The sequence below is a fragment of the Crotalus tigris genome, unplaced genomic scaffold, assembly GCF_016545835.1.
Source record: "Crotalus tigris isolate CLP2741 ecotype Arizona unplaced genomic scaffold, ASM1654583v1 scf7180000017929.1507224028:355905, whole genome shotgun sequence".
Lineage (NCBI taxonomy): Eukaryota > Metazoa > Chordata > Lepidosauria > Squamata > Viperidae > Crotalus > Crotalus tigris.
This window is the reverse complement of record NW_024096724.1, coordinates 240,622-266,293: the sequence shown is the minus strand read 5'-3', so window position 1 is coordinate 266,293 and position 25,672 is coordinate 240,622. Positions and strand designations below refer to the sequence as shown.

Sequence of the window (25,672 nt, the reverse complement as noted above, 5' to 3'; positions counted from 1 at the left end):
CACTTCCCAGTTACCTTGCTTGGCAAAGGAAATTTTGGTCTCCATTGTTTGGCTACTGGTCAAGGACAACCTGTATTCCCGAACCCCACGATTAAGCCTTCAGGTGATGATCTACCTTGCTCTGAAAAACCCACCTGTGGTTTGGATCTTAACATTGTCAATCTCTTCTGCATTTTGTCTGTGGAGATTTTAGATCAGTGGTGGTGAACCTATGGCGCGGGTGCCAGAGGCGGCACTCAGAGCCCTCTCTGTGGGCTTGTGCACCATCGCCCCAGTCCTAGGCCTTCAGCTGAGTTTTATAAAACCTTTTCGCTTTAGGCCTCTGCCGCCGTGTGCAAAAAAAAAAGGTTCAATCAATCAGTCAATTTCAACTTCTCGCGGGGGAAAAAAAGATCTTGCAAAGTTGGAATTGATTGATTGAACTTTTTACTCCCACCCAGTCTGCCGTTACCACTGCAGCCACGCCCACCCGGCACTCAACGATGCATAAGTGGGTTTTGGGTTGCAGTTTTGGCACTCAGTCTCTAAAAGGTTCGCCATCACTGGACTAGACAGTCACTTATCTGAGATGGTATAGGTTCTGTTCTGTTCTGCTCTACTCTACTCTACTCTACTCTATTCTATTCTATTCTATTCCCAGAAGTGCCTGTGTTGAAGTAACAATCTTTGTTGGTGCTCTGGAATCTCTCCTTTTTTATATATATTTCTTGAAGGCATGTCTCTTTCTCTGTTGAAACCTCAGCCCTCCTGGATCAGATTCGGGAGAAAGTTAAGAATTTTGTAGCGATCTTCCAGTTGCTAAAATATCATCCATAACCTCTTTTGAACCTGTGAGGAGTTTCTGTCAATGGGCCACGCCCACCCAATGGGCCACGCCCACCCGGCACTCGATGATGCATAAGTGGGTTTTGGGTTGCAGTTTGGGCACTCGGTCTCTAAAAAGTTCGCCATTACTGTTTTAGGTCATCCAGGTCGTGCTTATCCCAAAGGTGCTTTTTTTTTTCAGGAGGCAACTGGACTTTCTTCTTTTTTTTTTTTCTTTGAAGAAGTTTCGCTTCTCATCCCAAGAAGCTTCTTCAACTCTGGCTGGATGGTGGGGAAATGGAAGAATTTATACTCCTTGCAGACAGCTGGTCATTTGCCTTCTTTTAGAGAAGAAGGAGGAGGAGGAGGAGGAGGAGGAGAAGAGGAAGAGGAGGAGAGGGGAGGAGGAGGAGAAGAAGAAAAGAAGAAGAGCAGCAGGAGGAGGAGAGAGTGCTGCGACCCCCAACCGGTCGTAAGTCGAGGACTACTCAACTGGTGCAACACCGTTTGCAGACTGGGACTTTTGGCGGGCTCAGCAGGGCAGAGACAGCCTGGACAATTCCTATGGGCTTTTGAAAGCCCATAGAATTAGACCCTATTCAAGAGAGTCTATTCTATTGGCTTTCAAAAGCCAATAGAATAAAAGGGAGGAGCACAGCTGAGCAAAAGGGGGAAAAAATGGCGGACTGCGTTGTTTGGCGACCCCCGTGAAATGGTCGTTCGACCCCAAATGGGGTCCCGACCCACAAGTTGAGAACCACTGTTTTAGAGAGTCATTAAAGCTACCTGGAGGTTGAACTGTGTCCTCAGGGTCACCTGAGTGGTGCAAATGGGGGTGAAGAACAAACCCATCAGGGCAAGAGTCAGCAGACCATCTGCATTTAAAAAGACAAAGGCCACTCTTTTGAAGACAGCAAAGTCCACATTTTGGACAGAGAGGACAGATGGTTTGAAAGAGGGGTGCAAGAGGCCATCTAGGTCAAAACTGAGCAGAGGGGGAGGGATCTGACATCATCTATCTCCAGGCAAGAACAAAGTCCTTTCAGCAGTCCCAAGAAGGCTCCACACCCATTTGCACCACTCAGGTGACCCTGAGGGCACAGATAAGCCTGCAGGTGGCCTCAACGATTCTCAGGAAGAGTACTAACGACCAGCTGTCTGCAAGGTATATAAATATAAATCATCTATCTCCAGTCAACAACAGAGTCCTTTCAGCAATCCCAAGAAGGCTCCACACCCATTTTCACCATGCAGGTGACCCAGAGGACACAGGTCAACCTCCCGGTGGCCTCAACGACTCTCTAAAAGAAGGCAAATGACCGGCTGTCTGTAAGGAGTATAAATCCTTCCGTTCCCCACCATCCAGTCCGAGCTGAAGAAGCTTCTTGGACGAGAAGCGAAACGTCTTCAAAGAAAAACAAAGGAAGTTCAGTTGCCTCTTGAAAAAAACACCTTTGGGATAGCTGCCTGTTTCTGCAACCTGTTCAAGGCCCTTGTGAGTCAGGAGCCTTCAATCTCCTGGAAACCTACACCGCAGAGTTCCACCTTCAAGCCACGTTCAAGGGAATAGAAAGCAAACAAACACCGGGAGGTGTGCGAAGCCCGAAGAAAAATCAAAGATTCTGGCACCTACTTGAGAATGCAAAGGAATGCTTTGCTCCATCTCCTCCGCAGCCTACGAAGGTGCCGTTCCCAACCCATTTATATTAATGAACATCCAAAAGGTGTCTTACAAACTTTTGAAGGAGAGATTTGTTTGCTTTCCTATTTATCTTTTGGGGCTTTTTTTGAAAAACTCAAACCTATCCTACTGCCAAAAAAAAAAAACTGTGCCAAAGCAAAGCGAAGAGAGAGAGAGAGGTTAAAAAAAAAAAACCTGTGCCAAAGCAAAGCGAAGAGAGAGAGAGAGAGAAAATAAAGAAATACAGCAGATGTCTTCTATATCGCTGCTCCACTTGATAATCGGTTGCTCTTCTCGCGCTAGGATGGAGGGAGGATTTTGGCTGGGGTACGAATCGAGACGCTTCTGCCGTTGACCGGATAACTAGACGGCCCACTTGTTTCTGGCTTCCCTAGGTTTCTCTCCTTCTTCCACCAGTTCCTTCAGCTGGACAGTGGTGCTCCCCAAGGGATGACTCAGCAGATGACCCACAGGGTGACTCAGCATTTGACTTGGACAAGCTACGGCAAAAACGTTAAGCTGTTGAACTCCATGATTCAGGTCAGGAAATAGATGCGCAACGGAGATCCCTGAAGACTCTTATTCTGCTTCCAATCAGACAGAGGACTGGGATCCCATCAAACAGAGGCCCCCATCCTGTCTCGGTCGGCAGACCGGAGGGAAAGGGAAGGGGAAGGATTTTATGTACGCGCAAGCGGGGCAGCGGCAAGCACACACGCAATGCAAATGGGGCAGCGCTAGTGCCCACATGACACTCGCTAGTCCTGTCCCGTTTTCACCCTGTGGGCACCAGCGCTGGCCCGTTTTTTGCCACGTGTCCCGTTTAGGCTGCGCGGCGCCCTGTTTTTCCTGCATGGCGCCCTGTTTAGGCTGCACGGCGCCCCGTTTAAGTCGTGTGGAGCCCCGTTTAGGCCACGTGAAGCCCCATTTAGGCCACACGGAGCCCCGTTTTCGCCAAATGGCACCCTGTTTAGGCCGCACAGCACCCCGTTTAGGCCACACAGCGCCTCATTTAGGCCGAATGGCACCCCATTTAGGCCGCAGAGCACCCCGTTTAGGCCACGTGAAGCCCCATTTAGGCCACACAGAGCCCCATTTTTGCCGAATGGCACCCCGTTTAGGCCGCACAGCGCCCCGTTTAGGCCATGTGGAGTCCAGTTTAGCCCATGCAGCTGCGACGCTAGTGCGAGCGGGGACAACTGCAAGCACTGGCCAGCCTGTCCTGTGGCCCAGTGGCCAGGAGGCCACGGCCCGGTTAGTGGGCTGTGGCTCACAGACTGGGGACCCCTGCCCTAAAGAACTATATTCAGTGCTACACCACATTCATTCTCACCTGGTAATGGAGGCAGAAAAAGTCTTGCCAACCCTGAAACATCGGGCCGAATTGTGGCTGCTGAATTGTGTAGGCCTTGGATCTCCCCTCCCATTTTTTTTTTTTTACTACCAGCCCAATAATCTCCCTCTCTGCTTTATTTCGACAGGGCCACATTTTTATGAGCAGCCACCCCAGCGGGATCGGCCCGGCTGCCGTGTTCGAATTCTGGGTCCAGCTCCTGACCAGCCAGCCGCTGTGGCACAAGGAGAGAGCCGTCCTGGAGCTGATGGACGGCCTGTGCCAAGCTGCGTTCCAGTTCAACCAGGAGGACTGCTTGCAGAAGTTGCTCTACCAGCAGCACAAGGTACACGGCTCTTTCTCCCGGCTGACTTTCCCACAGAGATTTCCAGCGGGGAAGAGCCTCGTCGTGATTTCCGACACTGGTAAAACGGTGACGCCCAAGAATGGGATTTTCCGACTTCTTATCTGAGCCGCTAGCAGTATCATTTTGGTGGCCGTCTTGTTCTCCTGTTGTTGGAAGCCAGGCCTTTTGGAGTGAAAGGGAACGTAGCCTGGGAAAAAAGGTAGTTCCCCAGGTTTGATGAACATCAGTTTCGCCTCTTAAACATCTATGGAATGGAATGGAATAGGAAATATGGAATGGAATGGAATAGGAAATATGGAATGGAATGGAATAGAATAGAAAATAAGAAATGGAATGGAATAGGAAATATGGAATGGAATGGAATAGGAAATATGGAATGGAATAGGATAGGAAATATAGAATGGAATGGAATAGGAAATATGGAATGGAATAGGAAATATGGAATGGAATGGAATAGAATAGGAAATATGGAATGGAATGGAATAGGAGATATGGAATGGAATGGAATAGAATAGGAAATATGGAATGGAATGGAATAGAATAGAATAGGAAATATGGAATGGAATGGAATAGGAAATATGGAATGGAATGGAATAGGAAATATGGAATGGAATAGGATAGGAAATATAGAATGGAATGGAATAGGAGATATGGAATGGAATGGAATAGAATAGGAAATATGGAATGGAATGGAATAGAATAGGAAATATGGAATGGAATGGAATAGGAAATATGGAATGGAATGGAATAGGAAATATGGAATGGAATAGGATAGGAAATATAGAATGGAATGGAATAGGAGATATGGAATGGAATGGAATAGAATAGGAAATATGGAATGGAATGGAATAGAATAGGAAATATAGAATGGAATGGAATAGGAGATATGGAATGGAATGGAATAGAATAGGAAATATGGAATGGAATGAAATGGAATGGAATAAAATATGAAATATGGAATGGAATAGGAAATATGGAATGGAATAAAATAGGAAATATGGAGTGGAATGAAATAGAATGGAATAAAATAGGAAATATGGAATGAAATAGAATAGGAAATATGGAATGGAATGGAATGAAATGGAACGGAATAAAATAGGAAATATGCAATGGAACGGAATGTTATAGAATAGAATAGAAAAAATGGAATGGAATGGAATAGAATAGATCTGGAAGGGTCCTTGGAGATCTTCTAGTCCAACCCCCTGCTCAGGCAGGAAACCCTATACAATTTCTTAAAACCTCCAGTGTTGGAACATTCACAACTTCTGGAGGCAAATTGTTCCACAGGTTAATTGTTGTGACTGTAAGGAAGTTTCTCCTTAGTTTTAGGTTGCTTCTCTCCTTGATTGGTTTCCATCCCTTGCTCCTTGTCCTCCCTTCAGGCGCTTTGGAGAATAGCTTGACTCCCTCTTCTTTAGGGCAGCCCCTGAGATACTGGAAGGCTGCTATCATGTCCCCCCTCGTCCTTCTCTTCATTAAACTAGACATCCCCAATTCCAGCAACCGTTCTTTTAAAGAATTCTGGTTGGTGGGCTCCAGGAAGAGAGCCTTCTTTGCCACTCCCCTCTCCTTTGGATTATATTTCCCCAGGGTGGGGGGATGTGGGCCCCCAGTCCTTGGCGTTTTGAAAATCCCTAAAGTCTGGGTCTGGCATCTCGCTTGAAGCTCAAAGAGGAGCACAATTAGCATTCTGAAGACCCTCCCCCTGCCTTTTAGTTAACTTTTAATGTCCCATTTTTAACTATTCTTGCCCTATTTTAAACGTTTATATTCCATTTTGGTGCTGCTAACATTTTATTTGCACCCCGTCCGGGGGTCCCTCCACAAAGGAGATGGATGGTTTCTAAATACGATAGATAAATAAAGTTGCTTCAGTTCCCTTGTCATGGAAGAACCTTATAGGAAGACGGCTTTATCTCACCCACGTGTCCTCTCTTTTGCTCAAATATCCCAGAATGCTCTGGGCTATCACAGTGACAAAGGGCTGCTGTCTTCCTTGGTCAGCTGGATTGTGGCAGGCAACATCACACCTTCCTTCATCGAGGGAAATGCTAACCCCACACAGGTAAGACTTGAAATGCTAAAATTAGCTTGGAGCTTACGGCCCGTTCTTGTGGGACGGGGGTCCCCAACCCCCGGTCTGTGGGCTGGTACTGGGCTGCAGCATGCCAAATCCTGGTCCACACAAACAAGCAAAGCCCCATCTGTGAGATGCAGGCAGCACACAAAACCACGCACTCTCCGGTCCGCGGAATAACCTCTCTCCACGGAACCGGTGCCTGGTGCCCAAAAGGTTGGGGACCTCTGCTCTAGGGCCTATCTGAACATCAGTGTAGTAATTTAAGGGAATCAATCAGTTTGGTTCCAGTAGTTTCACTAACCCCTGCAACCCACATTTTGCATCTAGCTTGGTGACACTTATGAGTATGTTTACTTAGAACAGTGTTTCCCAAACTTGACAATTTTAAGGCATGTGGACTTCAACTCCCAGAATTCCACAGCCAGCGTTGCTGGCTGTGGAATTCTGGGAGTTGAAGTCCTCATGCCTTAAAATTGTCAAGTTTGGGAAACACTGACTTAGAAGCCACTCACAGCAGCTGTAATAATCATCATCGTCATCATCATCATCATCCTGGGTAAGGACTCGATAGGTAGACAAAATGCCAAATCCAGTCTGAACATCTGGCTGACTGTGCGATGATCCATACTAATAATAATAATAATAATAAAGTTGGAAGGGACCTTGGAGGTCATCTAGTCCAACCCCCTGCTCAGGCAGGAAACCCTATACCATTTCGGACAAATGGCTGTCCAGTCTCTTCTTAAAAACTTCCAGTGTTGGAGCATTCACAGCTTCTAGAGGCAGGTAGTTCCCCTGGTTAACTGTTCTCACTGTCAGGAAGTTTCTCCTTAGTTCTAGGTTGCTTCTCTCCTTGGTTAGTTTCCATCCATTGTCCTTCCTTCCTTCCTTCCTTCCTTCCTTCCTTCCTTCCTTCCTTCCTTCCTTCCTTCCTTCCTTCCTTCCTTCCTTCTTTCTAGAATCATAGAATCCTTCAGCTGGAAGGGACCTTGAAGGTCATCTAGTCCAACCCCCTGCTCAGGCAGGAAACCCTCTACCATTTCGGACAAATGGCCGTCCAGTCTCTTCTTAAAAACTTCCAATGTTGGAGCATTCACCGCTTCTGGAGGCAGGTTGTTCCACGGGTTAATTGTTCTCACTGTCAGGAAGTTTCTCCTTAGTTCTAGGTTGCTTCTCTCCTTGATGAGTTTCTACCCGTTGCTTCTTGTCCTGCCTTCAGGCACTTTGGAGAATAGCTTGACTCCCTCTTCTTTGGGGCAGCCCCTGAGATACTAGAAGACTGCTATCATGTATCCATGTGCAGGAATGTGCTTGTTAACCAGGGCTGTATAGAGGTTGCAGGCTTCCGTAGAACATGAATTAGATCACACTTGGCTAGTTTATGACTCAGTGCGTTGTGTAAACCAGGGGTCCCCAAACCCCGGTCTGGACCAGTACCGGCCCTCACCATGCCAGCAACCGGTCCGCACAAAGAAGCAAAGCTTCATCCGTGGGATGCAGGCAACACACAAAACCACGCATCCTCCGGACTGTGGGTAAATCTCTCTCCACAGAATTGGTCCCTGGTGCCCCAAAGGTTGGGGATCCCTGATCTAATGGGTCCAAGAAGAAGGACCTTCATCCTGGTGGCTGCTTCCCTCTGGAACAGTGGTTTTCAACCTGTGGGTCGGGACCCCATTTGGGGTCAAACGACCATTTCATGGGGGTCACCAAACAATGCAGTCCGCCATTTTTTCCCCCTTTTCCTTAGCTGTGCTCCTCCCTTTTATTCTATTGGCTTTTGAAAGACAATAGAATAGACTCTCTTGAATAGAGTCTAATTCTATTGGCTTTCAAAAGCCAATAGGAATTGTCCAGGCTGTCTCTGCCCTGCTGAGCCCACCAAAAGTCCCAGTCTGCAAACGATGCTGCACCAGTTGAGTAGTCCTCGACTTACGACCGGTTGGGGGGTTGCGGCATTAAAAAGGTTGAGAACCACTGCTCTGGAACATCATCTCTGGGGAGCTAAGATCAACCCCTCCCACTTTGACACTCTTTTCCCAACCGGCCTGGGGGACCCCAGAGTGTGATGGAACCCATCAAATGGCTCATTTGCTTGCTGTCATCGGGGAGTTGGGGGTGGGTGGGACAGGAGTTACTGCTTTTTTTGTTGTTGTTGTTGTTGTCGTTGTCCTTGTGAGCTGCCCGGAAGTAGCTTGGGTGGCCCTATACCTTTTCATAAATTAATCAACAGGCCAGGGTTGCTTTCTGACTTAACAGGTTTGGTTTGCCTGGAGTGTCCTGAATATGGAGTCCATATTTGAAGAGGATTCCCAGCTCCGTAGAGTCGTGGTGAGGGAGCTGGTTACCAGTTCCGTTTCGCCTGACCAGGCTCTGAAGGTACATCAGAAAATTATTCTTCATATATATAATCTCTCTTGGAATAGAGGCTCTGCCTGATGAGTGGGAGATGTTGATAAAAGAGAGGCAAACGTTTTTAAATAATTGTACTCTCTCTCTGTTTTGGCAATGCTTCAGAACAATGAAGCTCTGGGAATTAAATGTTATATAAAAATGAATGAATCAATTACTGGAGACCATCTAACCCTCTCCTTCCTTCCTTCCTTCCTTCCTTCCTTCCTTCCTTCCTTCCTTCCTTCCTTCCTTCCTTCCTTCCTTCCTTCCTTCCTCCCTTCCTTCCTCCCTTCCCTTCCCTTCCCTTCCCTTCCCTTCCCTTCCTTCCTATATTCTTTCATTCCCTTCACTTTTTCCTTCCTTCCTCCCTCCCTTCCTTCCCTTCCCTCCTTCCTTCCCTTCCCTTCCCTTCCTCCCTTCCTTCCCTTTCCTTCCTTCCCCTTCCTTCCTTTCCTTCCCTCCTTTCCTGCCACCCTTCTTTTTTCCTTCCTTCCTCCCTCCCTGCCATCCTTCCTTCCTTCCATCCATCCATCTATCCACCCACCCATCCATCCATCCATCCATCCATCCATCCATCCATCCATCCATCCATCCATCCATCCTTTCTTTCCTCCCTGCCTTCCTCCCCCTCCATCCTATCCTTCCTCTCTCCCTTCCACCCTTTTTTCTTTTCTTCCTCCCTCTTTCCCTTCTTTCCATCCTTGCTTTCCTCCCTCTCATCCCTTCCCCCCCTCCCTCCCTCCCTCCCACAGAAAGCTCAGAGCCAGCTCAAGCTACCCATGGTGCCTTCTCTTCAGCGCCTGCTGATTTACCGATGGGCTCACCAAGCCCTGAGCACGCCGGTGGATCACCCTCTCCTACCGCTTATTTGCCAAAAATTCTTCCTTCTCTATTTACAGCGCCCGGGATTACAGGATGGGTGAGTTATCGTTAGTCAACGATGGGGGACTTTGCGGAACGGCGTGAGTTGTTTTAAATGCCGACAGCCCCACGATCAAATGGTCTATTCTAGTTTCAAGAGAGTACAGACTCTACGAGCCAGTTTGGTCTAGTCAGTTAAGGCACCAGGAGACAGTGAGTTCTAGTCCCGCCTTAGGCATCAAAGCCAGCTTGTTGACTTTGGGCCAATCACCAGGAGACTGTGAGTTCTAGTCCTGCCTTCAGCACAAAATGCAGCTAGGTGACTTTGGGCCAGTCACTAGGAGACTGTGAATTCTAGTCCTGCCTTAGACATCAAAGCCAGCTTATTGACTTTGGGCCAGTCACCAGGAGACTGTGAGTTCTAGTCCTGCCTTCGGCAGAAAATGCAGCTAGGTGACTTTGGGCCAGTTACTAGGAGACTGTGAATTCTAGTCCTGCCTTAGACATCAAAGCCAGCTTATTGACTTTGGGCCAATCACCAGGAGACTGAGTTCTAGTCCCGCCTTAGACATGATTGCCAGCTGGGTGACTGTGTTCTAGTCCAGGGGTAGGCAACCTTGGCTCTTTTATGACTCGTGGACTTCAACTCCCAGAATTCCTGAGCCAGCCATGCTGAGGGGAAAGGGAGAGGTTTCCAAGCTGAGCCATGCTGGCTGAGGAATTCTGGGAGTTGAAATCCGCGAGTCATGAAGGGGCCATAGTTCCCCCATGTTGGCTCAGGAATTCTGGGAGTTGAAGTCCACAAGTCATGAAGCGGCCTAGGCCTAAACCGGGGGTAGGCAACCTTGGCTCTTTTATGATTCGTGGACTTCAACTCCCAGAATTCCTGAGCCAGCCTGGCTCAGCTTGGAAATCTCTCCCTTTCCCCTCAGCATGGCTGGCTGTTGAAGTCCACGAGTCACAAAAGAGCCAAGGTTGCCTACCCCTGGTCTAGTCCCTCTCAGCCCAACTGGGGAAAATAAGAGGAAGGTGCATTAGATATGTTTGCTGCCTTGAGTTATTTATCAAAACAATAAAGGCGGGATACCAAAATCTAAATGAATCTAAATAAAATAATACGTAGAAAAGCTCTCCATATGCCCTAGAGTGCCCTACCCAACTGTCATAAAAGTCTATATATTTCAAAGAATGATTTCAAAATATACATAGATATTTTTTTTTTTAAAAAAAAATGTGCATAAGAATGGGGAAGAAATGGCATAGAAGCAGATGGTGAATTACACACCAGGAATACTAACATAAGTTGATTTGTGTTGGTTATAAATCAGGGATCCCCAAACTGTGGGTTGTGGCTCACTAGTGATCCATGGCCTATTTGCAACCGGGCCGCACGAGTGACTGGCTGGTGCGCGCATGAGCATCTTGGGTGCTTGGAGCCCCACTTGTGTGAGGGTCGTGGACGCTGGGGGCCCCATTTGTATGAGGGTCACGGGTGCTCAGGGCCCCATTTGTGTGAGGGTCATGTGTGCTCGGCCCCATTTGTGTGAGGGTAGTGTGTGCTCCGGGCCCCATTTGTGTGAGGGTTGCAGGTGCTCAGGCCCAATTTGTGTGAGGGTCATGGGTGCTCAGGGCCCCATTTTGTGAGGGTCATGGGTGCTCAGGGCCCTATTTGTGTGAGGGTCATGGGTGCTCAGGGCCTCATTTATGTGAGGGTCATGGGTGCTCAGGGCCCCATTTATGTGAGGGTCATGGGTGCTCAGGGCCCCATTTGTGTGAGGGTTGCAGGCACTCAGGGCCCCATTTGTGTGAGGGTCATGGGTGCTCAGGGCCCCATTTATGTGAGGGTCATGGGTGCTCAGGGCCCCATTTTGTGAGGGTCATGGGTGCTCAAGGTCCCATTTTGTGAGGGTCATGGGTGCTCAGGGCCCCATTTTGTGAGGGTCATGGGTGCTCAGGGCCCTATTTGTGTGAGGGTCATGGGTGCTCAGGGGTGAGGGTCATGGGTGCTCAGGGCCCCATTTATGTGAGGGTCAGGTGCTCAGGGCCCCATTTGTGTGAGGGTTGCAGGCACTCGGCCCCATTTGTGTGAGGGTCATGGGTGCTCAGGGCCCCATTTATGTGAGGGTCATGGGTGCTCAGGGCCCCATTTGTGTGAGGGTCATGGGTGCTCAGGGCCCCATTTTGTGAGGGTCATGGGTGCTCAGGGCCCGATTTGTGTGAGGGTCATGGGTGCTCAGGGCCTCATTTATGTGAGGGTCATGGGTGCTCAGGGCCCCATTTATGTGAGGGTCATGGGTGCTCAGGGTCCCATTTTGTGAGGGTCATAGGTGCTCAGGGCCCCATTTTGTGAGAGTCATTGGTGCTCAGGGCCCCATTTGTGTGAGGGTTGCAGGCACTCGGCCCCATTTGTGTGAGGGTCATGGGTGCTCAGGGCCCCATTTATGTGAGGGTCATGGGTGCTCAGGGCCCCATTTGTGTGAGGGTCATGGGTGCTCAGGGTCCCATTTTGTGAGGGTCATAGGTGCTCAGGGCTCCATTTTGTGAGAGTCATTGGTGCTCAGGGCCCTATTTGTGTGAGGGTCGGGCACTAAAGGTCTCATTTGTGTGAGGGTCACGGGTGCTCAGGTCCCCACTCGTGTGAGGGTTGTGGGCGTGAGCACCCCATTCGAATAACGGGTGCTCATTCATGTGCACACCCTGTCCCCCCCCAAACCATCCCCTCTTTCCCCCTTCCCCTCACTGAACCCATAAACCGGAAAGGTTGGGGAGCTGTGTTCTAAACGACCGGATTTCTGCTTTTAAGGCTACCCAACGATGGCTGCGTCGGGAGGCGATTCTTCCAGGCTCCTACTCATCTTAGCCTGCTGAACGACCTGAAGCAGCATCTGATTGAGGCCACCGACTTCCACCATTCCGCTAGCAAAATGCTCCAGTTGGACAGCCCAGCAGGCGGAAGCGAACATCCGACCGCCAAAGGCTTCAGCAAGGCCAATTATGTGACTTTCTTAGAGCTTCACAAGGACCTTGTCAGGTAACCTTGGGTGGTCTTTTAGATGGTGGTTTCTCCGAGGATCTCGGCTAATACGGGAGTCCAAGATCCATGGATTTATGGAGGTTGGATGGGGAATCCACCATGATGTGCCCTGAATTGTCTCAAGCCAACAGCCTTGAGCAGGGCTCTTCCAACTTGGCCACTTTAAGACTTGTGGACTTCAACTCCCACTGGCTGAGGAATTCTGGGAGTTGAAGTCCACAAGGCTTAAAGTGGCCAAGTTGGAAGAGCCCTGGCCTTGGGGATGTCACATGATTCCATTGTGAACAAGGCAACAGGTTTGCTTGAGGAACCCCTATCAGTCTTCTGAGGACCTTCTTGGCTTCATGATTGATGCTCAAATAATTGATGAAACTGGTGATGTCGTACTTTGAAAGCAATGGGCATGTAGCTTGGTCCTTTTTGTTTATTCTATGGCGTATATACAGTTTGAAGAAACTTGTGTGTGTGTTACGTAACAACCAAAAAAGTGAGGTCCTCCTCCTTCAAACCTTCTATTTTGGATATGTTTTCAGGCTTTTTTCCACATTTGTTCTGTGGCTGGAAGAAGAAAGGTTCCAGAAAGGAGACATCTACATTCCCTCTTTGCCCAAGCAATACGATGGACATCGGCTTGCCAAGATCATGCAGAACCAGCAGGTAAAAAAGGAATGGATAGTTATATATGTTACTTATATGTAAGGGTGTAGATCAGGGGTCTTCAAACTTGGCCCTTTTATAACTTGTGGACTTCAACTCCCAGAATTATTATTATAATGATGATAATGATGATGATAAAGTTGGAAAGGACCTTGGAAGTCATCTAGTCCAACCCCCTGCTCAGGCAGGAAACCCTATATTATTTCAGACAAATGGCTGTCCAATCTCTTCTTTAAAATTTCCAGTGTTGGAGCATTCACAGCTTCTGGAGGCAGGTTGTTCCACTGGTTAATTAATAATAGAACAGAATAGAATAGAATAGAATAGAATAGATGCCCTCCAAAGTCCCTTCCAACATTATTATTATTATTATTATTATTATTATTATTATTATTATTATTATTATTATTATTATTAGAATAGAACAGAACTGAACTAGAAGGGACCTTGGAGGTCATCTAGTCCAACCCTCTGCTCAGGCAGGAAACCCTATACCAAGGGTTCTCAACTTTGGCAACTTTAAGACTTGTGGACTTCAACTCCCAGAAGTCCTCAGCCAGTGCCCTTGTTGAAGTCCACAAGTCTTAAAGTTGCCAAGGTTGAGAACCCCTGCCCTATACCATTTCGGACAAAATCGGCTGTCCAGTCTCTTCTTAAAAACTTCCAGTGTTGGAGCGTTCACCGCTTCTGGAGGCAGGTTGTTCCACTGGTTAATTTAGAATAGGATAGGATAGGATAGGATAGGATAGGATAGAATAGAACTAAGAATAGGAATAGAGCAGAATAGAATAGAGTAGAATAGAATAATAATAGAATAGAATAGAATAGAATAGAATAGAATAGAATAGAATAGAATAGAATAGAATAGAATAGAATAGAATAGAACTAAGAATAGGAATAGAGCAGAATAGAATAGAGTAGAATAGAATAATAATAGAATAGAATAGAATAGAATAGAATAGAATAGAATAGAACTAAGAATAGGAATAGAGCAGAATAGAATAGAGTAGAATAGAATAATAATAGAATAGAATAGAATAGAATAGAACTAAGAATAGAATAGAATAGAATAGAATAGAATAGAACTAAGAATAGGAATAGAGCAGAATAGAATAGAGTAGAATAGAATAATAATAGAATAGAATAGAATAGAATAGAACTAAGAATAGAATAGAATAGAATAGAATAGAACTAAGAATAGGAATAGAGCAGAATAGAATAGAGTAGAATAGAATAATAATAGAATAGAATAGAATAGAATAGAATAGAACTAAGAATAGAATAGAATAGAATAGAATAGAACTAAGAATAGAATAGAATAGAATAGATGCCCTCCAAAGTTCCTTCCAACATCATCATCATCATCATCATCATCATCATCATCATCATCATCATTATTAGAATAGAATAGAATAGAATAGAATAGAATAGAATAGAATAGAATAGAATAGAATAGAATAGAACTGAACTACAAGGGACCTTGGAGGTCATCTAGTCCAACCCCCTGCTCAGGAGAGGGTGGCCCCTGCTCATCGCCTGAACTCTGTCTCTCCTGTTCCTCCTGTCCCAATCCTGAAGGGCCCTGGCCTGCCTCGGCCCCACATCCCTCTGAAGCCACAGACACCTCTCCCTCTGTCTCCATAGGGTCCTGTTCCAGCTCATTGTCTTCATCAGATTCAGGCTCCGATGGAGGCATGACACAGGTCTCAGTGGCTCCTCCGTTCTGATTCACTGTGGATTTGACAAATCATTTTGCATTACGCAGAAGTGTGATTGCACTTGTGCAACGGGGACCTCAAAGCTTCCATTCCATTTAGCATCCATGCTAATTGGCAGCCACCCCAAGCGGGGTGGGTGGTTTAAATTAAAGTTGAGTGCTTTAATTGATCTTACTGGCAACTAAAAATGTCTTTCTCCCCGTTGCTGCTTTTTACTGTCCACCTGCTGCTCGCTTGAAGGATCTCTGGATGGAATTTGTCAACGTTCAGCAGATTCAGCACGAGTTCCAGGAAACCTTAGACCTCTGGTTTCAAGTCAGAGTGGGACCCCTTCCTGCCTCAAGTGCTTCGCCGGCGCAGACTGACTTCACCGACCCTTTGTTAGGTATTTTATTTATTGAAATGTGTTTGAATATTAGTAGCTTGGATTGATAATTGGGCTGTTTGTTTGATCTCCGAGCTTGGCGATTTGGTTGCAAACTTTTCGTCTCCATTCGGGAGGGGGACATTGTCAGTGTGCTTTGAATTGAGCTCGTCTGTCAGAGCACTGGCCTTTAAATACCTTTTTGTCTGATGTAAATTGGTGTGGGTGTTGTTCGTCCCTTTGTTGCTGAGTCATGGTCTTTCCTGAATGGAGGGGGACAACATCAGTGCGCTTTGAATTGTGCTCGTCTGGCAGGGCGCTGGCCTTTAAATACCTTTTTGTCTGATGTAAATTGGTGTGGGTGTTGTTCGTCCCTTTGTTGCTGAGTCATGGTCTTTCCTGAATGGAGGGGGACAACATCAGTGCGCTTTGAATTGTGCTCGTCTGGCAGGGCGCTGGCCTTTAAATACCTTTTTGTCTGATGTAAATTGGTGTGGGTGTTGTTCGTCCCTTTGTTGCTGAGTCATGGTCTTTCCTGAATGGAGGGGGACAACATCAGTGCGCTTTGAATTGTGCTCGTCTGGCAGGGCGCTGGCCTTTAAATACCTTTTTGTCTGATGTAAATTAGTGTGGATGTTGTTCGTCCGGATGTTGCTGAGTCATGGTCTTTCCTGAATGGAGGGGGACAACATCAGTGCGCTTTGAATTGTGCTCGTCTGGCAGGGCGCTGGCCTTTAAATACCTTTTTGTCTGATGTAAATTGGTGTGGGTGTTGTTCGTCCCTTTGTTGCTGAGTCATGGTCTTTCCTGAATGGAGGGGGACAACATCAGTGCGCTTTGAATTGTGCTCGTCTGGCAGGGCGCTGGCCTTTAAATACCTTTTTGTCTGATGTAAATTGGTGTGGGTGTTGTTCGTCCCTTTGTTGCTGAGTCATGGTCTTTCCTGAATGGAGGGGGACAACATCAGTGCGCTTTGAATTGTGCTCGTCTGGCAGGGCGCTGGCCTTTAAATACCTTTTTGTCTGATGTAAATTAGTGTGGATGTTGTTCGTCCGGATGTTGCTGAGTCATGGTCTTTCCTAAATGGAGGGGGACAACATAAGTGCGCTTTGAATTGTGCTCGTCTGCCAGGGCGCTGGCCTTTAAATACCTTTTTGTCTGATGTAAATTAGTGTGGATGTTGTTTGTCTGGTTGTTGCTGAGTCATGGTCTTTCCTAAATGGAAGGGGACAACGTCAGTGTTCTTTGAATTGAGTTCGTCTGTCAGAGCAGTGGCCTTTAAATACCTTTTTGTGTGATGTAAATTAGTGTGGATGTTGTTTGTCTGGATGTTGCTGAGTCATGGTCTTTCCTGAACGGAAGGGGACATCGTCAGTGCGCTTTGAACTGAGCTCGTCTGTCAGAGCACTGGCCTTTAAATACCTTTTTGTCTGATGTAAATTAGTGTGGATGTTGTTTGTCTGTGACCTGGATGATTGAGAATCTCCACAGATATTCCAGACTATTTATGGATTGCAGGTTATTAAGGTGCTGGGTCAGCCGAAAAACAGCCCTCTCCCAAATAGATTCAGCATCTGGAAAGCAAGAATTGGTGGCGAACGCTTTGCATCTCTTCCTTTTTTTTTTCCTCCCAGCCAAGGAAAGGATCATCAGCAGCTTGAAGAAATACGATGAGCCCCAGCCCCTTCTCCCTCTCCAACCAATGAAAGCTCCGGTGCCTGTCATTTCCCCGGCTAGCTTGGTAAACCAACATGAAGCCAAAGAATTGACTTGCACTAACCTCAGGGTCTTTCAACAGCATGCGAAGTAAGAATTTCTTTTTTTTTTCTTTTACTGTGTTTGGATTCCCCCCCCTCTTTTTAATTGTGTGTAGTTGTGGTGTAATAATAATAACAATGATGATGATGATGATAAAGTTGGAAGGGACCTTGGAGGTCATCTAGTCCAACCCCCTGCTCAGGCAGGAGACCCTATACCATTTCGGACAAATGGCTGTCCAGTCTCTTCTTAAAAACCTCCAGTGTTGGAACGTTCACCACTTCTGGAGGCAGGTGGTTCCACTTGTTAATTGTTCTCACTGTCAGGAAGTTTCTCCTTAGTTCTAGGTTGCTTCTCTCCTTGACTAGTTTCCATCCGTTGCTTCTTGTCCTGCCTTCAGGCGCCTTGGAAAATAGCTTGACTCCCTCTTCTTTGGAGCAGCCCCTGAGATACTGGAAGGCTGCTATCCTGTCCCCCCTTGTCCTTCTCTTCATTAAACTAGACATAACCAATTCCAGCAGCCTTTCCTTATATGCTTTAGCGTCCAGTCCCCTAATCATCTTTGTTGCTCTTCTCTGCACTCTTTCTAGAGTCTCAACATCTTTTTTACATTGTGGTGACCAAAACTGGATGCAGGATTCCAAGTGTGGCCTTACCAAGACATTTTAAAGTGGTATTAATACTTCACGTGATCTTGATTCTATCCCTCTGTTCATGCAGCCCAGCACTGTGTTGGCCTTTTTGCAGCTGCAGCACACGGATGGCTCATATTTAATTGATTGTCCACTAGGACTCCGAGATCCCTCTCACAGTTACTACTATTGTACTTATGTACTATTATTGTACTTATGTACAGACAATCGGACTAGGGGTGACATGATAGCAGTCTTCCAATATTTGAGGGGCTCTCACAGAAGAGAAGGGGGGGGGGTCGACCTATTCTCGAAAGATTTACAGTATTAACCTTGTGAGCTTCCTCCTTCTGTTATGTATTCAAGATGGACAATGTTTAATGTTTATTTGTTATGTATGTGTAGAGGTGTAGGTCCATACATAAGTTGTATATTTAGATGTGTGTCATGTATGTGTTTGAGAGCAGGCAACTAAATTTCATTTTTGAAATTTAAAATGACAATAAAGGTTCTCTTCTCTTCTCTTCTCTTCTCTTCCCTTCCCTTCCCTTCCCTTCCCTTTCCTTCTCTTACCTCACCTTACCTCTCCTTACCTTACCTTACCTTACCCTATCCTACCCTACCCTACCCTACTCCAGTCCAGTCCAGTCCAGTCCAGTCCAGTCCAGTCCAGTCCATATTTTCTATTCTATTCTATTCTATTCTATTCTATTCTATTCTATTCTATTATATTCTATCCTATCCTATCCTATCCTATCCTATTCTTCTGTTCCGTTCCGTTATTTCTCATCCTATCCTATCCTATCCTTACCCTTACCCTTATCTTATCAAAACACCAGAGGGCAGGAGAAGTAGTAGTGGATAGAATTAAAAAGAGATACAACCTAGAAGTAAGGAGAAATTTCCTGACAGGGAGAACTATTAATCAGTACACCCGATCAACAGAATAACATTAAGACAGAGTTGGAAGGGACCTTAAAGGTCTTCTAGTTCAACCCCCTGCTCAAGCAGGAGATCTTACACCATTCCAGACAAAATGGTTGTCCAATCTCTTTTAAAAAAAAAAAAAACCTCCAGTGATGAAGCACCCACCACTTTTGGAGACAAGACATTCCATTGATAAATTGTTCTAACCGTTGCTTTCAGAAGCGGTGGGTGCTCCATCCCTGGAGGCTTTTAAGACGAGATTGGACCACCTTTTTTTCTGGAATGGTATAAGGTCTCCTGCTTGAGCAGGGGGTTGGACTAGAAGACCTCCAAGGTCCCTTCCAACTTTGTTACACTACTACTGTTACTGTGTGAAGTTGTCTTCACTTTCTTCCTTTTTTAGATAAATTGGAACTCTGCCTATCTATCAGGAATTCCCTCCCCTATCTCACTTTTTAAAAAAAATGTTTCTTTTTTTTTAAAAAAAGGAGATGCATATCTTGTAAAGAAACAAACAAAAAAACATCCTTGGCAAGTATCATATTTATTAAAAAAATGGAGGCTGGCTCACTGCAATGATTTAGTTTTAGAACTGCCACCAGGGCTGGCTTGTTGTTGTAACCAGTAATTGTGAAGTTGTGTCTGACCCATTGCGACCCCATGGACAGCGTTCCTCCAGGCCTTCCTGTCCTCTGCCATCTTCTGGAGTCCATTGAAGCTCACGCCTCCTGCTTCAGGGACTCAATCCAGCCATCTCATTCTCTGTCGTCCCCTTCTTCTCTTGACCTCCATCTTTCCCAGCATTAGGCCCTTCTCCAGTGAGTCCTTCCTTCTCATTAGGAATTGGACAATGAGTGGTTTATGATTAGACAGGCCTATCGCAGCAGCCATGTTGCAGTGAGAAGCTTTTGACGGCAGCCATGTTGTTCTAGAGCAGTGGTTCTCAACCTGTGGGTCGGGACCCCATTTGGGGTCGAATGACCATTTCACGGGGGTCACCAAACAACGCAGTCCGCCATTTTTTCCCCCTTTTCCTTAGCTGTGCTACTCCCTTTTATTCTATTGGCTTTTGAAAGCCAATAGAATAGACTCTCTTGAATAGAGTCTAATTCTATTGGCTTTCAAAAGCCAATAGGAATTGTCCAGGCTGTCTCTGCCCTGCTGAGCCCGCCAAAAGTCCCATTCTGCAAACGGTGCTGCACCAGTTGAGTAGTCCTCGACTTACGACCGGTTGAGTAGTCCTCGACTTACGACCGGTTGGGGGTCGCGACATTAAAAAGGTTGAGAACCACTGTTCTAGAGGAGGTTTCACCGGTGGCATTGACGGCCCACTGGGAGAGGGAGAGGCAGGCACCTTATGCGCGCATGCGCAAGTGAATGTGGCCACACCTGCATGCGTGTGTACAAACAGGCTGCGAGCATGCGCGCCACGCAAACGGGGCTGCGAGCACGTGCGTGAGGCTCTCCATGACGGCGGCACCTGTATGAGGCTTGTGGCGCCGCTGTTGCCAGACTGGCGGCAGTGCTACCACCATCGCGAGGCTTGTGCCGTGGGCCGCAACGATGCCATCCCGGTGCGAGGTTTGTGCTGCCGCCCCCGCGCAAGGATCTGTGGCCCACCTGCCGCTTGCGGTGCTGCCACCGCCCACACAAGGTTCGTGGCAATGCCACCACATGCGTGTGGCGTGCCGCCGCCCACCTGCTGCTCACGGCACTGCTGCCTCCCACGCAAAGTTTGTGGCAACACAGCCGCCCGCACGATACTAGCGGCACTGCCACCACGCGCACAACACTCGCGGCAACAGTGGCACGAGGGGGGGTGAGCACTCACACACTCGTGTGCACTGCCCAGCTACGCCCGCGACCTAGAGGTAGTGGGCTGCGGCCCATAGGTTGGGGATCTCTGTCGTAGAGAAAAACGGGGCTGCTTTAATGAGACCGGAGCTGCATTCAACACTCCTGCAAACTCCGAAGCACCGCTCTTGAATCAGACCAGAAGCAGAACCCCCATCTGAATGGAAACCTTCCCCCAGGTTTCCAATTCCAAATGAGCACAGCGGTTCCAAAGATTGCCCACCCCGGATTTCTCAAAGAGAGACCCCCCCCCTTACTTCAGTCTCCTTCATTTGCTTGCTCTAATTAATTTCCCTTGGTGTACGGGACGTCCTCGATTCACAAGCACACAGCTGGTTGTTGTTAAATTTTAGACGGGCAGCGCTTCGGGAATCCCAGCAAGTGGCTTTCAGTAGCGAGATGCTGGACACGTTGCCAAAGCTTTACATCAACCGAGAAGAGCAAGTTACTCTTCACCTGGAATGTCGGGCTGGATCTGGGAAACGTTGCCACGGAGCAGCTCATGTAACAATCCAGGTTAGAACAGAAGCCCCTTCCTCTTCTTGAACCTGCCCCCCCTCTAATGTCAGGAGTTCGGGGGCAGAGAAGGGGTTTTTTTTTGCGTGTGTGTGTGTGTGTGTGTTGCAGTCTCTGCAGCTATTGGGCTAGAGGGCCAATAATCAGCTTCCTGATTGATGATAATGATAATGATGACGACAACAACAACAACAATAATAATAGAAGAGTTGGAAGGGACCTTGGAGGTCATCTAGTCTAACCCCCTGCTCAGGCAGGAAACCCTATACCATTTCAGACAAATGGTTATCCAGTCTCCTTAAAAACTTCCAGTGTTGGAGAAGGGAGGGAGGAAAGGAAGGAAGGGAGGGAGGGAGGGAGGGAGGGAGGCAGGGAGGGAGGGAGGAAGGAAGGACAACAGAATAACACAGTTGGAAGGGACCTTGGAGGTCATCTAGTCCAACCCCCTGCTCAGGCAGGAGACCCTATAACATTTCAGACAAATGGTTATCCAGTCTCCTTAAAAACTTCCAGTGTTGGAGAAGGGAGGGAGGAAAGGAAGGAAGGGAGGCAGAGAGGGAGGGAGGAAGGAAAGAAGGAAGGAAGAAAGGACAACAGAATAACAGAGTTGGAAGGGAACTTGGAGGTCATCTAGTCCAACCCCCTGCTCAGGCAGGAAACCTTAATACCATTTCAGACAAAGGTTTTTGTTTTTGTTTTCCCTTCAATAGAAAATCCCAAGGGAGGATCTGTTCCACCCCCATTTTTGCCCTTGGGACGAGAAATGAATGTGGCAGGGCAGCGGTTGACAATCTAACACAGGCGTTCTCAACCTTGGCAACTTTAAGACGCGTGGACTTCAACTCCCAGAATTCCTCAGCCAGCAAAGCTGGCTGAGGGATTCTGGGAGTTGAAGTCCACGCGTCTTAAAGTTGCCAAGGTTGAGAACCCCTGATCTAACACAATAAGCCGTCTGTTGGGTTATTCCAATAATTCAATTAATCTATTGCTCGAACGCCATAACGCCTTCTCTCCATCTCAGTTTGAGGGCAAGCACAAAAACGAAGCCATCCGCCAGCAGTTGGACGTTTTGGAGAAAGAAATGAAGCACCTGCAGGCGGAAGCGGCTCAGATGCCTCCTCTAAGTGTGGTCGGAGCTGCGGTCTATGTGGAGAACTTCATAACGTGAGTGGTGCGGTTTTGCTTTCCTCTCTGCCGCGAAACCACCTCTGGCGGTTGAACAAGGCAAAACTGGGGCTTGCAAAAGGTTCACATCCAGTGTGAGAAATCAGGAAATCCAGGCAGTTCGAATTTTCCAACGATTGTTTCTCGTCCTTCTCTCTGGTGCTTTGGAGAATAGTTTGACCTCCTCTTCTTTGTGCAGCACCTCAAATACTGGAATGCTGAGAATGGAATGGAATGGAATAGAATAGAATAGAATAGAATAGAATAGAATAGAATAGAATAGAATAGAATAGAATAGAATAGAATAGAATAGAAAATATGGAATGGAATAGAATAGAATATGGAATGGAATTAGAAGAATAGAAAATATGGAATGAAATGGAATAGAATAGAATTAGAATAGAATAGAATAGAATAGAAAATATGGAATGGAGTGGAGTGGAGTAGAGTAGAGTAGAGTAGAATAGAAAAAGGAATGGAATGGAATAGAATAGAAAATATGGAATGGAATAGAATAGAATAGAATAGAATAGAAAATATGGAATGGAGAGGAGTGGAGTAGAGTAGAGTAGAGTAGAATAGAAAAAGGAATAGAATGGAATAGAATAGAAAATATGGAATGGAATGGAATAGAATAGAATAGAATAGAATAGAATAGAATAGAATAGAATAGAAAATGTGGAGTGGAGTGGAGTAGAGTAGAGTAGAGTAGAGTAGAATAGAAAAAGGAATGGAATGGAATAGAATAGAAAATATGGAATGGAATGGAATAGAATAGAATAGAATAGAAAATATGGAGTGGAGTAGAGTAGAGTAGAGTAGAATAGAAAAAGGAATGAAATGGAATAGAATAGAAAATATGGAATGGAATGAAATGGAATGGAATAGAATAGAATAGAATAGAAAATATGGAATGGAGTGGAATGGAGTGGAGTAGAGTAGAGTAGAGTAGAGTAGAGTAGAAAATATGGAATGGAATAGAATAGAACTGGAAGGGACCTTGGAGGTCTTCTAGTCCAGGAGAACCTATACCATCTCAGACATGCCGTGGCCCCGTACTGGTCCACTGGTCCCGGGGGTTGGGGACCCCTGCATTATGGGATGGGACCTGCAACATTCCTTGCCTCCCCGTCTGGATGTGACCAGCAAGGGATGGTCCCTTCGAGACAACCTGGTCCCAAGCCAAGAAGTGCTTTAAAGGTGACAAGCAGCACCTTGAATTGCCCCCGGAAACAAATTGGCAACCATTGCAGCTCCTGTAGGAGAGGTGACACATGCGCACACCCAGGTCTGCACAAAACCATGCGGGCCACTGCGTTGTGCACCAGTTGGAGCTTCCGGGATGCTCTTCAAGGGCAGCTGTAGAGCCCGTTGCAGTAGCCAAGACGGGAGGTGACTAAGGTGTGAGTGACCCTGAGCAGGGATTGTTGGTCCAGGAAAGGGCGTCACTGGCGCACCACCCACAGTTGTGCAAAGGCCCTCCTTTTACGACCTTTCCATCGCGGTCGTAAGTCGTGAAGGACATCAATGGGTCAGCCACATCCTCAACTTGAGTTCACAGGTAGTCCTTGACTTACAACCACAACTGACGCCAGACTTTATGTCTTTAAGCGAGTTTTTTGCCCCCTTTCTTGCCACAGTTGTTAAATGAATCGCCCCGGTTGTTAAATGAATCATTTTGGTCCTGAAGAAAATCCGGTTTCCCCACATCGACCATCCCCAGCTGGGAAGGTTATAAATTGTGATTCATGTGATCCTGGGACACTGCAGCCATCATAAAGTGTCCGAATTTGGAGGTCCTGCAATGGTTGTAAGTGTAAGAAGTGGTCACAAGTCTCTCTTTTCAGGGTCTCTGTTGCAGGGGTCTTCAAACTTGGCCCTTCTACGACTGGTGGACTTCAAGTCCACCAGTCATCAAAGGGCCAAGTTTGAAGACCCCTGCTCTGGATCCAATTCTGCACTTTCATTAAAATGGCCGACTGAGGAATTCTGGGAGTTGAAGTCCACCAGTCATCAAAGGGCCAAGTCTGAAGACTCCTGGTCTGGATCCAAGCCCACAGTTTCATCAAAATGGCCGACTGAGGAATCCTGGGAGTTGAAGTCCACCAGTCATAAAAGGGCCAGGTCTGAAGACCCTTGGTCTGGATCCAAGCCCGCAGTTTCATCAGAATGGCCGACTGAGGAATCCTGGGAGTTGAAGTCCACCAGTCATAAAAGGGCCAAGTTTGAAGACCCCTGCATTATGTGATGCCACAAAGTAGAAGAGCAGGTTGGGGACAAAGCACAGCTGGCTGGGGAATTCTGGGAATTGAAGTCCACACCTCTTAAAATGGCCGAGGTTGAGAAACACCAGTTTAGCTCTTTCTGAGTTAGCATTATTTCCCCCTCACATTTTGTCAGGGGTCTTCAAACTTGGCTCTTTTCTGGCTGGTGGACTTCAACTCCCAGAATTCCTCAGGTGCCTGGCTGAGGAATTCTGGGAGTCGAAGTCCACAAGTCATCAAAGGGCCAAGTTGGAAGATCCCTGCTATAAATCCATCATCCATTATCTAGTGCTTGCTAAGGGAGACAATGTGAGGCTATTAAATTGTAAAATTAACACAGACAATTATCAACACAACACAGTTGTGCTAAACACAGTTTAGCTCTTTCTGAGTTAGCATTATTTCCCCCTCACGTTATGTCAGGGGTCTTCAAACCTGGCCCTTTTATGACTGGTGGACTTTAACTCCCAGAATTCCTCAGCCAGGCATGCTGGCTGAGGAATTCTGGGAGTTGAAGTCCACCAGTCATGAAAGGGCCAAGTTTGAAGACCCTTGGTCTGTAGCTTCGAACGGTCATTGAATCAAAACCTGTGGCCAATCATCCTGAAGCAGCCCCAAATTGGCCTTTTAAATCTATCTTCATGACTTGCTCATAACTGCATTTTTAAAAAGTATTGATCCTAAGGACAGGTCCATATCCCTGTATCCATGATCAGAAGGGAAGCCTTCTCCTGCAGGATTTACACCCAAATAGAGAGATTGTTCCCACAGGGGCCTCCTTCCTGCTCTAAATCTTACCCCTTTGGCTGCCTAACTTTATTTATGGCGCTAATCCAAGAACGAATAACATTAATGCCTTCCGTCCTTTGCTGACCGTGTTTTTAAATCTCGATTTTTATCCGTGCCACAGAGGCTTAATAAATATCTATAAGCTTCAGCCTAGCCCGAGGATTCAGCGAATTGGGATCAGCCTGTTTTTTGCCATCGTGGAATATGTGTCTGATGAAACGCAGCGTCACCCACCATCCAGGCAGTTCTTCACTTCTTGTATCGAGATCCTAGGCCAGGTGAGCTGTTTGGGGATAGGATTCTGTCACGGGTGAAATTGAGTTATCCGTTCATGCCGATTTAGCCATTCCGCGATGAATTATTTTAATAGGCCACTGAGCGCTTGTTAAAGTGGATGGGAAATTAAGGATGCATGCTAGCAAATAAATAAGCTGTAGATAACTTTAAAAGCCGCCTTATTGGTAAAAGGGGC

At 46.8% G+C, this 25,672-nt stretch overlaps 1 protein-coding gene across 3 annotated transcripts in view; it reads left to right on the top strand.

Annotated features, from left to right (window-relative positions):
* The window catches only part of EPG5 (ectopic P-granules autophagy protein 5 homolog), a 96,012-nt gene that overhangs the window by 35,344 nt on the left and 34,996 nt on the right, over window positions 1-25,672 (top strand). For 2 of the 3 annotated variants that reach the window (XR_005556850.1, XM_039344537.1), the window contains exons 18-29: window positions 2,881-3,025; window positions 3,967-4,164; window positions 6,143-6,253; window positions 8,528-8,647; window positions 9,415-9,581; window positions 12,327-12,554; window positions 13,091-13,214; window positions 15,173-15,317; window positions 16,931-17,102; window positions 20,800-20,983; window positions 22,005-22,147; window positions 25,322-25,478. Coding sequence is in view for 2 of the 3 variants with exons in the window: in XM_039344537.1 (XP_039200471.1) it covers window positions 2,881-3,025; window positions 3,967-4,164; window positions 6,143-6,253; window positions 8,528-8,647; window positions 9,415-9,581; window positions 12,327-12,554; window positions 13,091-13,214; window positions 15,173-15,317; window positions 16,931-17,102; window positions 20,800-20,983; window positions 22,005-22,147; window positions 25,322-25,478 (1,894 nt within the window). In the remaining variant the exon portion in view is untranslated. The remainder of the gene's footprint in view (window positions 1-2,880; window positions 3,026-3,966; window positions 4,165-6,142; window positions 6,254-8,527; window positions 8,648-9,414; window positions 9,582-12,326; window positions 12,555-13,090; window positions 13,215-15,172; window positions 15,318-16,930; window positions 17,103-20,799; window positions 20,984-22,004; window positions 22,148-25,321; window positions 25,479-25,672) is intronic. The other variant, XM_039344538.1, reaches the window with a different exon arrangement.